This window comes from Prunus dulcis, chromosome 8, assembly GCF_902201215.1.
Source record: "Prunus dulcis chromosome 8, ALMONDv2, whole genome shotgun sequence".
NCBI lineage: Eukaryota > Viridiplantae > Streptophyta > Magnoliopsida > Rosales > Rosaceae > Prunus > Prunus dulcis.
The window spans coordinates 17,425,638-17,439,241 of NC_047657.1; the positions used below are offsets into that span (position 1 = coordinate 17,425,638).

A 13,604-nucleotide genomic window follows, 5' to 3' on the forward strand; every position below is an offset into this window, starting at 1 on the left:
ATGAAATTTAAACCCTTTAGCAACACTTTTAACCGCTGCTAAGCGTCGCAACAGAGATCTTTAGCAGCGTAAGCCTAAACCGCCGCTAAAAGTCAATTTTGGAGTTTCTGTTGCCCTTCCAATCCGGAGACTATTACAAATGTACTCTTTCACACATCGTGCATTTAGAAATCTACTCACTACAGAAAAAGAGAAGACATTTTCTTACATAGTCCATGTTTACAATTATTACAATAAAATATTACAAATTTGACTACAAATATTACAAATTTGCTGTGCAGAACTCCTTTCCCGCTTGTCAGTACTTAGGTGATCACTCCCCAATAATTTAGAAGTAACAAAAATGTCGTCTCTTTCAAAATTCGCATCAAGAATTGCCTCTGTCAAAGCATTTCCTAGAGCTGCCGGCTCAGAACCATAAATCTTCGCAGTGTCAAAATGCCGGTAACCCAACTGCATTACAAACTCATGCACTTTTAGAACACATTCATTCAGTGCTTGATAAAATAAATAAATAGTAAATAGTTGGAAACTAGAATCTCTGTATGATCAAGTGAGTGATTGACAGAGTTGCAAAACAAAAGGCAGTACACAGCAAGCATGGAGTTTCTGTTTTGGCCTTCAATGGCAAAGATTGAGGAATTAATATGGGTGGGCCTGGCTTGCCTAAAAATGGCCATACACAAACCAAAGCAAGGAGGATCCACATGCTTGATTTTTGTTAATTTATGCATCTTAGCTAGCACAACCAGTGTGGCTTGTGATGAGTCACTCACAGGTGTCTTTCATATTTCATTCTACGACTGCTACGAACACCAAAATTTATTCACCAAATGACGTAACAGTGTTTAATTGATATTTTATTCACCAAATGACATAACCTAATTGATGTTTTATAATGACAAACTTATTTGCACTCTCTCTAAAAAAAAAGTGTAAGAGATGTTTGGGTTGCCCCAATATCATGAAGCCATTTCCACAGCTAAGCCATTATTAAGGAAAACTGCAAAAGTAATTTCATGCTAATACAACAGAAAAATAATAGAGATGGTCAATCTTCAAACTAATAGACCCCAGAGAGCTAAACTAAAAACTCTCCTAAGGAATTGGTTTCATCAATTCAAACATTTTGAATTTAATCTTCTTCCTTTAATTTCATGCTTCTAATAAATTACTGAATTTATATCACTAAAAGCATAACCAAAGTAACAACAAGAACAAGGAAACCAAATCAAGACGAACTTGTATATCAAGGAAAGAAAAAAGGATGCAAATTTTGGTTTTCTACTGGTCATCATTTCATATTCTTCAAGTTTGGGTGAGGAGAGAAAGAGAAATTGGGCTTTTTTGGTGGCCCAAAGATACTTTTGTATTCAGTAATGAGCCCAATCTAGAAAAAGCATGTTTTAAATAAATATGATTGGAATAATTGCTATTGTTGTAGTGGGAGTGTGGGATGAGGAGAGCATGAGATATATCTTTCCATTTTCAAATTTTCTTGAAGTACTTTTCATTTTATTATTTTACCCTTATATAAAAAATGGTGTTCCATTTAACATGTTAATTAACTTAGGGCATTTTAAGGGATTTATTAAAATATAACAATAAAAACCTTTTCTTTTATATATAGATAGATATAGATTTGTGTGTGTAAATTGTTGGGAAGGGGGAAGAGGGTAATATACATGGGGTGGGGCTTTTGAAAAATACCATCTCATGTGGCTCAAACCAGGGTGACAATTAGGGGGAAGGGGGGAAAGTTGCCGCTCAACCACTGCAGCTAAACCCCATTAGATAGATATAGATATAGATGCCATTTTTTGTCCCGCAAGCCACGAGTTGATGGGATCCGCCCAGCTAGGGCTTGTTAATAGTCGAGTCAGGCCAACCCGACTCGAAGTCAGGCAAGCTTAATTGGTGTTTTTAGTTTTATTTTGTATATCAAAACTGGGCTTTTAAGTCACCGACAAAATCAATTTTGGGTTTTTTCTATAGAATTTTCAAATTCCTAAATAAATTGAGTTTTTTTATTTAAACCTCACACTTCTCTTTGCTCACTATAATACTTAAATCATTAAACAGTTAAGTTTTATTATTATGTAAAAAGACAAAAAAAATAATCCAACTTAATATTTAACCCTAATACATCTATACACACCCCACCAAAAACAAGTTCAAATGCATGGCTCAATATCCCATCGCGCACCACCCCTCCTACTCCCCACCGCCTTGTCCTTCAAATCCAGAGGACTGTCACCAGCTAATGCTTCGTCATGGTCCAGCTGCTTAAACAATGAGAAATTGGGATTTGAGGGTTTTGGTTGGTGAATTGATTTAAGTTTTGGAAGATTAGTAAAATGGGAAATTGGGAAACACCCCAATTTGCTGGGCACAGAGCTTCCATGTCCCTTAAAGAGGGGTTTGAGCTGCAACCCAATTGAAAAACTCAAGGGAAAGAACATAGTCCTGCTTAAATCTTTAGCAGTATATGTTTCACTCTGAAAGCAATTAGACTATTAGACAAGGAATTGAGCTTAGCCAAGTCAGAGTCAATTAGATGGCTGTTTGCAACATTAAAAAAATCAAGGTCCTGCCTTTGGGTTCAGGAATTGTTCTTTGGGGTATAGGAGGTGAGTTCTAATTCCTTTTTCCAAGTTTCCCAGAAATTGTGGGGTTTGTAAAGGTGGGTTCTTTTGCAATTGAATTGGGCAAACTACAAAACTGACGACATAGGAACTTAATAAGTTATTAGATCAATCCGAGGGTTAAGCGAGGTGTATGAGGTGTGTGTAAATTAATACTTAATCTGAGGGTAGTTTGGGAAGAGAGTATGGTTTTCTTAGAAATTATGAAAATTTGAATTAAAAATTGGGGTGAACTTAGAACATGGGTGAACAAAGAGAAGTGTGAGGTTTAAATAGAAAAACTCAATAAATTTATGGTTTTAGTTTCTACAATAATAATACAACTATTCATAACGTTACTAAACAATCATAATCAATATATCCCAATCCAACTCCAAGAGTTCCACTAATAAAAACAACATAAATCTCAAAATATGTGCAACAAGTCTATTGTAAGGATTTGGTCATTTGATTTATCAGTGTCTGGATCAATCCCACATCGGATACATATTAATCACTTGTCTCATAGTAGGAAGGGTTCCCAAAATCTAATAAGTCTGATGGAGGGAGAGAAAAGGAGAGGGGAGAAAGAATAAGAGGGACAGAGAAGAGAATGCAGCTAGGTTAGTTATTACTGCCCTGTAATGCCTCTTTTTATACAGAGAGGTATTGGGCTCTAAACAACAGCAAACTTTTACATACATACCCACGAGCTGGTCTTTGAGGGGTTGATCGGGTTGGGCCTTCTTGCCCTAAAACGGGCTGAGTTGAGCTTTAGACACCTTAGCCCAAGCCCAATCCTCTATAAAATGGGTTGGGTTGGCCCATAGCTCATACCGAGCATGCCCGGGCCTTTTCTCAATGGGCTGGGTGTATAAATAATCATTTGGCCCACATGTCCGCCCATCCCAAACTAGAATGTTTGAAAAAGGCAAATTAAAGGATTACATGACTCCAACTCTTTTCAAGGAACTCATTGACTCCAACTCTTTTCAAGGAACCCAAAGGAGGGAGAAATTTTTTAAAATAAGTCAAAATGAACAAAATTGTCCCTATTTATTTTTTGATTTCCTAAGGAATCCTTTACATTTGCATGTCTTTGATTTGAAAGTTGAGAGATTTTTCTGTCTTTTTTAAAAAAACTTTGATTTTTTCCAGAAGTGAAAGTTTTTTTGTGACTAAAACCTAAATTTACTTATCCAATAACCCCATACCTATCAAAAGAAAATAAACAACATTGATACTAATTAAGGATTCTAACATGAATTCAAGAACTTGTTCTTGAGGACCTTGGTATACAATTTGACAATGAGAAAGGCGAACAATGTCATCAAATAGTTCATAAGTCTTAGGTGTTGGCTGCAGCAGTGAGATGAATGCAATCCCCTTGAGAATGTGAACATATTGCTTGACCGACTTCATAATTTGATACGTAGTTGAACTATCCAAACCAATTGATATTTTGTCCATGAATAATATCTTAGCAGGTTCAATCAATATTTCACATATATATAATTCATTTTCAAAGATTTGCCACTTAAATTTACAATGCATGCGCTTTAATAACAGGAAACCTAGATGGGTCGGGCTTTTTCTTGATGGGCTGGGCTGGCAACCATCAGCCGGTGGGCTTTTTGGCCATAGACCTATATGTCCAACTCAACGAGAAAAAACCTAACCCAACTCATTGTTTAGAGGACTGGGCTTGGGCTAAAGTGTCTAAAGCCCAACCTAACTTGACCCGTTTGAGCCTAAGAAACGCCTTTTGAACCAGTTAGATAGAAAAGGCACAATTTTTCTAATTTAGAAGTTAACTATTTACCTTGTTTTGTTCAAATTGGGAGCATGGTAGTACATTTCCCCTCTTGTTACCCATCTAATAAAGGTGTTATGGCGACGGATGTTTTGAAGAATTAGATTTAGGGATTTTATCTTCGGTTGAATATATTTGTGGAATTTTTCAAAATGGGTCAGTCGATGATAATCAATTGGTAGGCTTGTGAAATAGGTTAGGTCATGTCGACTCGACTTTGAAAGAGGTTAGATTAGGTCCTACTAAATTACGAGCTTTTTCGGCCCTAAAGGTTGAATGGGCGGGACCAGGCCAATGTTATGTTAAATATGTTAAGTCGAAGTTCTACCCAAGAGTCAAGCATTTTTGGGCTCATGTGTGGGCCAATGGGCTGCACCCTATATAAAATACATTAAATATTATTATACTTAATTAAATGCAATGATCATTAATACTAGTTTACTTTCATAAAGATATTAAATGTAATGATAATTAGTGTTATATTAAATTGGTCATTATATTATTTTCAAATATTCTAATTAAATACAAAGTATAAATAATATTAATTTAATTTATAAATTATTATTTGTTAATTTAAATATTGGGTCAGGACGGCCCATAACCTAAAAAATAGGGCCGAATTCGACCTAGCACATCGAGCTTGGGCCAGTTTTACAAGCAAAGAGATTTGAAGGCTCATAGAGGTATGCCAAAAATAATATATCAAAAAGTTAGATGTCAAATATTATTTTAATATTTTTTCAATCATGTACTCCACTATCAGTTACTCTCTTAAAATTTTATGCATCATATGGGCCCTATTTGCTTTCAAAATATAATAAAATAATATGATATTTGGCATTTCGGGTGGAGTTAAATTTTTTCCTAAGTGTCAGATTTGTCACAAAAGATGTCAAATTCAAAATTAACATTTTATATTTGACATCTCCCTTGGAGATGCTCTACGAACCTAAATGGATCAAATACACCCTATAATAAAGCCCAAGTTCTTTTTTATCCTTTTGCGTTATATCCTATTTTTGTTTTCTTATCAAGCAAGCATGTTTTAAATATGTGAACAAAAAAAGAAGAAGCATGCTTTAAATATGTGAAAAAGGCATGTTTTAACTATGATGGAGGAATAATTGTGGTTGTAGTAGGAGTGGAAGTAATGTTTGCATTAACCAATTATATTTTTTGGTATTTTGAATGTTTCATCAGTCTTTACTTTTTACTTTTGTATATATAAATAGGTATCGATATTGATGGTGATGTTGCATTACTTATAGTTTTGTATATAATTTGTTTATTTTTCCCCCAAGTTCGATATTTTGTTTTGCCTCTTAAATATTCGTGAAGGCAAGTTATACAAGGAATTCCTTAAGAATGGCCAACTCAAAAGTGATTAAATGAAAGGTCGCGTCAGCCCATGAGTCACATGATAACAACATATTATGAACAAAATATCTTCTAAATAATCCTTTCCCATAAATACAACTTTCCTTGCATTGCTGAAAAAAGCAAACCCAATCATACACTTCTTTATTCTCTTCATTTCTCCTCATGTTATTTTGTTTCTTGGCAAGAAAGTTTGGGAGAAAGAAATTGCAGCTGTTTTACAATGGATATGATGAGTGGTGATCTTGAAAAGGCAGGCCATAGTTTCAAAAGTGGTTCTTCCTATTGGGTCGACAATGGCATTGCAGTTTTCTCAACATCCCCACAGGTAGAAGACGATGAGGAAGCTCTGAAATGGGCTGCGCTGCAGCGTCTTCCTACTTATCGCCGTCTAAAGAAAGGTTTGCTCACAACACCTGAAGGCCATGCCAATGAAGTTGATGTGAAGCGTCTTGGTTTGCTAGAAAGGAAAGGCTTGGTTGAGAGGTTAGTGGGAGTAGCAGAAGAGGGCCAAGAGAGCTTCTTGTTGAGGCTCAAGAACCGCATTGATAGGTAAGATTTCACAATCTAGTCTTCTGGGTCTTCTTTGTTTTTGATCATAATGGGATTGTTTTTTCCCTGGTATCTCAGAGTTGGGATAAGCTTTCCTACAATAGAGGTCAGATTTGAGCATTTAAACATTTCAGCTGAAGCTTATGTTGGAAGCAGGGCTTTGCCTACAGTCTTGAACTATTGTGTTAACTTAGTGGAGGTAAATTATATATTATAGAACATTTGATTTTCCTGTCAAATCTCACTATATTCTTAACAAGTTATTTGTTTCTGTGCACCAAAAGGGTTTCTTGAATTGCATCCATATTCTTCCTACTAAGAAGAAACACTTGTCTATCCTTAAAGATGTCAGTGGGATCATCAACCCTTCCAGGTGAGAAGAAAGGCTCTGTCCTATCCATGAAATAAACTCTGTTTTGTTCATCTTTATATATTGATCTCTTTCAATTCAAGATCAGTCTTTGAGGCCTAAATATGCATACTCATTTGGTTACTCATTTAATATAAATAATTAAATACTTTAACCAGTCAACAAAATCAATGCAATTGATATAAACTGGGATTGAACCATATATCAATTAATCATTAAATCCAAGTGAAATCTATTTATTAATCAACACTTAATTATCCTAAAACCCTTATCTTTTAATTAATTGAATATATATTTATTAATCAATCACTAAGCCACATGGCCCAATCCATTTTAAACTTAAAAGGAGGACCAACACTTAATCTCTCAATGTGGGACAAAGTTTCAACTCAAACTCTCTACCCTCCAACATTTTCACCAAAAAGAAAGTACTCTACTCACTTAACTTAGTGTTTTTCCTTTTTCTGCAGAATGACACTGCTTTTGGGTCCTCCAAGTTCCGGGAAGACCACACTCTTGTTGGCTTTGGCTGGAAAGCTTGGTCAGGATCTTAAGGTTAAACAAATGCAATGCGCCTTGAATTTCTCTCAGATTTTCTATCAATTTTTTTTTGCTTTCAAGCTTTACCCTTTAAATGTTACTCTTGGATTTTGTTTTTAATTTATAAAATAGAAATACTTGTCCAGTCTTCAGGAAGTGTGACTTACAATGGTCATGACATGCATGAGTTTGTGCCTCAACGGAGGGCTGCCTATATCAGTCAACATGATGTTCATATTGGCGAATTGACAGTCAAAGAAACCCTGGCCTTCTCTGCAAGATGCCAAGGGGTTGGACCCCGTTATGGTTGGTTTATAGGACTGCTTCTTATTTAGTTTCCTTTGATTTTCAAATCTAGACCAATGGATTAAAACATGATTGGTTTTGATTTTGAATTTGGGCAGAAATGATAGCAGAGCTAACTAGAAGAGAAAAAGAAGCGAATATTAAGCCGGATCCAGATGTAGATGTCTACATGAAGGTGAGAAATAAGCTACTTTAAGACTCTTAAATGAAGAAGCCTGTTGACTATTGCTATATTTCAGGATTTAGGAGATTCTGCTATATATGACCTTTTTCTTCCTATAAGATTGAGACTTCCTTTTTGCTTGTTCTACGATTTGCTTTTCAAATCATCAAACATTTCTGTTGCTTTAATTAATCCGTTATGTTATCATAGGCAATTTCAACAGAAGGCCAGAAGGAAACATTGGTGACAGATTATATTCTTAAGGTAGCATCAATAATTCTTCTGTAATAAAAAAGGACTTTTAGAAATTACCATCAACTAATCAATATCCATTGATTTGCAGATTTTGGGATTAGATACTTGTGCAGATACCTTGGTGGGGGATGAATTATTAAGGGGTATCTCTGGAGGGCAAAAGAAACGAGTCACAACAGGTTAACAAAGTAACATCAAACATGTAATTCAACTTCTTCATAAAGTAATTGTAGAATTTTTGATAATGTGTATAGGTGAGATGCTTGTTGGACCTGCTAGAGCTCTATTCATGGATGAAATATCAACTGGATTGGATAGTTCAACAACTTATCAGATTGTAAATTCAGTCAAGAACTATGTTCACATCCTTCATGGGACTGCAGTCATCTCACTGCTGCAGCCAGCACCTGAAACTTATGAACTTTTTGATGACATTATTCTCCTTTCTGATGGCCAAATTGTGTACCAAGGCCCTCGTGAACAAGTTCTTGATTTTTTTGAATCCATGGGCTTTCAATGTCCTGAGAGGAAAGGCGTGGCTGATTTCCTGCAAGAAGTAGGTTCATATATAGCTTTTTGCTTCATCTTGTGAACATAATTAGATAAGCATAAAATGTGAGTCCTATAACCTAATATGTTCTAGGTAACATCAAGGAAAGATCAGGAGCAGTATTGGAAAAACAGAGATGAGCCTTACAGGTTCATCACAGTTCAGGAATTTGTTGAGGCTTTTCAGTCTTTCCCAGTGGGTGGAAAAATTAGAGAAGAACTTGCAGCTCCATTAGACAAGACCAAGAGCCACCCAGCTGCCTTGACGACCAAAAAATATGGTGTTAGAAAAATGGAACTATTGAAAGCTTGCTTTTCAAGGGAACTCTTGCTTATGAAGAGGAATTCATTTGTCTACATATTCAAGATCATTCAAGTTAGTTTTGACTTAATTTTAACTTCTACAATAGCCTTTTCCTTTTTCTTCTGTGTGCCTGGATTTAATCTGCATTACTTCTTTTCCTTCGTTTTAGCTTGCAATAATGGCACTGATTACAATGACTGTATTCCTACGGACTGAGATGCACCATGATTCAGTAGCTGATGGAGGAATATTTGCTGGTGCTTTGTTCTTCTCCTTTGTTACTGTTATGTTCAATGGAATGTCAGAGCTTTCTATGACTATTGCCAAGCTTCCTGTTTTCTATAAGCAAAGAGACCTCCTCTTCTTTCCGGCGTGGGCATATGCCCTTCCCACATCTATCCTCAAGATCCCTGTCACATTTTTAGAAGTTTCTATTTGGGTATTTATCACTTACTATGTCATTGGATTTGATCCAAGTGTTGAAAGGTAATTAAGTACGAAATTTGTCACATAACCCTTTACATTTCTCTTCATATTTGTTCTAGCCCGTATAATATATAATTCTGAAAATGATGCAGGCTGTTTAGACAATACCTTCTATTCTTACTCATTAATCTGATGGCTTCTGCATTAAACCGATTCCTTGCTGGAGTGGGTAGAAGCTTGACAGTTGCTAACACATTTGGGTCATTTGCACTGCTCATGATTTTTTCTTTGAGTGGCTTTGTCCTGTCAAGAGGTATGAAATAAGTAAAGCAAGGGAACACCACTTCTCATAATTGCTATATAATGCTTTCTAATTTTCATTGGTTGATGTCATAGAGGATATAAAGGTATGGTGGATATGGGGCTACTGGATATCACCTTTGATGTATGGGATCAATGCAATACTAGTTAATGAGTTCCTCGGAAAGAGTTGGAGACATGTAATTCCTTTACTTACTATTTTCAAACATTTTTGTGTTTGTCTATTCTATTTTGGTCAAATTCTGTGTTTGCCTCTTAGTAATTATAAATTTTTGTTCGTATTTAAAGGTTCTTCCAAACTCAACAGAACCACTAGGAGTTGCTGTTTTGAGATCTCGTGGATTCTTTACACAGTCATATTGGTATTGGATCGGCGTAGGAGCTTTAATTGGATACATATTCATGTTCAACATTTGTTTCAGTTTGTCTCTCACTTATCTAAACCGTAGGTACCTTCACCTAATCTGCTCTAAAACTTAGATAAGTGAGAATTTGACTTATACTACCATAAAATGTTATGCAGCATTAGGGAAGACACAGGCTGTTAAATCGGAAGAATCTCAAAGCAATGAACATGATGAGAAGAGTGGAAAAGTTGGTCGGTCACAGACCACAGGAAATAGCTTGATTCCGCAAGTCAGCACGGGTGATATATCTCTCAGATAATGTTTGTGCTGTAAGCAGTTGTCTATTGATGATCAAAATTTTACCCTTTTTGATGAAAACTTGTATGGACATGCAGACAGTGAAGATGGAAGTACCTCTTCCAAGCCCTCATCTGTCAGGACAGAAGCTACTACTGACACTAATCATAAGAAAAGAGGAATGGTTCTTCCCTTTGAACCACATTCCATCACATTTGATGAAATCACGTACTCTGTGGACATGCCACAGGTGATATATATATATGCAACAAACTTTCAAACATGTTTGAGATTGGACAAGCTTGTACAACTCCAAATTATGAGTAATTTTGTGAATCCATCTTGCAGGCAATGAAGAACCAAGGTGTTCTTGAGGATAAATTGGTGCTTCTCAAGTGTGTGAGTGGTGCTTTCCGGCCAGGTGTTTTGACAGCTCTGATGGGAGTGAGTGGTGCTGGTAAAACTACTCTAATGGATGTACTGGCAGGTAGAAAAACTGGAGGATATATTGAGGGAAATATTTCAGTTTCTGGGCACCCAAAGAAGCAAGAATCATTTGCCCGAATTTCTGGATACTGTGAGCAGAATGACATCCACTCTCCTTATGTTACTGTCTATGAATCCTTGATGTACTCAGCATGGCTGCGTTTATCCACCGAAATAAATTCTGGAACCAGGAAGGTTGGTGTCCTGAATTAGTAAAGCATAATTTTCTAAGCTTTATTTTCTTTTAATGCAATTTATAGTCATGAGCACGCTTGAAAGTTGAACTGATTTAAGAATTGGTTGTAGATGTTTGTTGAGGAAGTGATGAGACTGGTGGAGCTGAATCCATTAAGGCAAGCACTAGTAGGGTTACCTGGTGAAAGTGGTCTCTCAACTGAGCAGCGGAAGAGGCTGACCATTGCCGTTGAACTAGTGGCAAACCCTTCTGTAATATTTATGGATGAACCCACTTCAGGTTTAGATGCAAGAGCTGCTGCTATTGTAATGAGAGCTGTTAGGAACACGGTGGACACTGGAAGAACAATAGTGTGCACTATTCATCAGCCAAGCATCGACATATTTGAAGCTTTTGATGAGGTGAAAACACATATTGACTAAAGAGATTGAAATTCGAACTCTGCCTTTTGTCTGTTCTAAGTGATTTAACATAACATTTCATTGCAGTTGTTTCTATTGAAGAAAGGAGGACAAGAGATATATGTAGGGCCACTAGGTCGTCATTCTTGCCATTTGATCAAGTACTTTGAGGTATAATCTTATGAAAAATAAGGAAATTTTAGTGATAGAATATGATATATGATATTCCTATCTTTTTTGTTTTTTGTTTTTTTTTTTGTTTTTTTTTTGTTTTTGAGGAAGCAAAGGTTTTCCTATACAAGTAATTTTCTGTTCAGGGAATTGAGGGAGTCAGCAAAATCAAGAATGGCTACAATCCAGCTACTTGGATGTTGGAAGTTACGACTTCAGCAAAAGAAACAGAATTGGGAATTGATTTTGCTGATGTATATAAAAGCTCTGAACTTTATAGGTAGGATTATCAGACCGAAAAACCATCTGCTGCAATACAAATTTGAACCAACACTAAGTTAACAGAAAATCAATGAAAGAACCTCTCTACTGAAGTAAGATTTGCTGATGAAAGTGATTTTTTTCAGGAGAAACAAGTCAATTATTCAAGAATTGAGTAACCCTGAGCCTGGTTCAAAGGACCTCTATTTCCCTACTCATTACCCTCAGTCATTTTTCACTCAGTGCATGGCTTGCGTATGGAAACAACATTGGTCATATTGGCGCAATCCTCCATACAATGCCATAAGATTGATATACACAACCATCGTAGCCTTGATGTTTGGGACAATGTTCTGGAACCTTGGTTCTAAAGTGTAAGTCATGGTGCAAAGGTAAAAAAATAGGTGTAATCGAAGATGATATATATTCTTGCATTTGTAATTTTGGATTTGTTAATTCCAGGACAAAGCCACAGGATCTCTTCAATGCAATTGGTTCTATGTATGCTTCTGTTCTTTTTCTTGGTATTAAAAATGCCATGACAGTGCAGCCGATAGTGGCTATTGAAAGAACCGTCTTTTATAGAGAACGAGCTGCTGGAATGTATTCTGCCTTGGCATATGCCTTTGCACAGGTGACTTATTCTTTATGCATTTTACAATAGTTGTCATAATGCATCCTCTTATCTTACTTGCCTTATGCTAATTTGATTCTTTGCTGCAGCTCACAATTGAGATCCCTTATGTTTTTGCGCAAGCTCTGATCTATGGTGTCATAGTTTATGCTATGATTGGATTTGAGTGGACTGTAGCTAAATTCTTTTGGTACCTATTCTTCATGTTTTTCACATGTGTATACTTCACCTTCTATGGCATGATGGGGGTGGCCTTGACGCCGAACCAACACGTTGCTGGTATAAGTTCTAATGCATTTTTTGCATTATGGAACCTCTTTTCAGGGTTCATGATCCCACGAACCGTAAGTGTTGCTTGACCATTGAAGTTTCTAGTACTGCAAGTTTTTTTCTTTTCTTCAGTTAATAGAATCTGTATTGATGAAAAATTTTGTTCTGGTTCTTTTCACCTCAATCAGAGGATTCCTATATGGTGGAGATGGTACTATTGGGCATCCCCAATGGCTTGGACCTTGTATGGATTGACTGTATCACAGTTTGGGGATATACAAGATAAGCTCAACACAGGTGAGACAGTAGAAGAGTTTTTGAAGAATTACTTTGGTTTCAAACAAGAATTTATAGGAGTGGTTGCAGCTGCAGTTGTTGGATTTTCCCTCCTCTTTGCGTTTATCTATGCCTTGGGCATCAAGATGTTGAATTTCCAGAGGCGATAAGAAATTTTGTTTCAAATTATTTCAGTATCATATTTTAGGCTCTTTTTTGAATGGCAAACATGTCGACAACTATCTATTCAAGGATTAGCCTCATCAGCTTTGATATTATATGTTGAACACAGACCACCATCGTCAAAAGATGTAATTCCGCAATCCATCTTTTTTGTATATATGTAAAGACTCTGTAAAGATGCTAGAGGCTTATGAATATTCGAATATATGTTACTCAGTTATCAAATAAAGGCATTCTGTACTTACACTACAAGTAAATTTATACATACTGTCAGCTTTTATCATCAGTTTTTACCTCATGTTTCATGTTCCCAAGATATAATATGCATTCAAAAATAATTGAGTATAATTTATTGATCTCCATTGATCATATGTCTCTCTGTGTTAGATACTTAATATCTGATGGACTCATTGAAAAAATAATCATGGTTATCATTTTTCAGTCAGTGAGAAGGCTATCATACAGCAACTTCTTCATATTTC

General features: G+C 36.1%; 1 protein-coding gene across 1 annotated transcript; it reads left to right on the plus strand.

The window, feature by feature from the left end:
• Positions 1-5,951: 5,951 nt before the first annotated feature.
• On the plus strand, positions 5,952-13,383 carry LOC117636625 (pleiotropic drug resistance protein 1-like). The gene is made up of 24 exons (XM_034371220.1): positions 5,952-6,366; positions 6,445-6,565; positions 6,651-6,739; positions 7,207-7,291; positions 7,423-7,582; positions 7,681-7,757; positions 7,956-8,009; positions 8,089-8,179; positions 8,255-8,556; positions 8,644-8,925; positions 9,023-9,339; positions 9,432-9,592; positions 9,676-9,779; positions 9,889-10,045; positions 10,124-10,246; positions 10,343-10,494; positions 10,593-10,925; positions 11,037-11,327; positions 11,415-11,498; positions 11,645-11,778; positions 11,906-12,133; positions 12,222-12,393; positions 12,483-12,737; positions 12,852-13,383. The coding sequence occupies exons 1-24, from the start codon at positions 6,038-6,040 to the stop codon at positions 13,107-13,109; spliced, it is 4,359 nt and encodes a 1,452-aa protein (XP_034227111.1). The 5' UTR covers positions 5,952-6,037; the 3' UTR covers positions 13,110-13,383.
• The last annotated feature ends 221 nt before the right edge of the window (positions 13,384-13,604 follow it).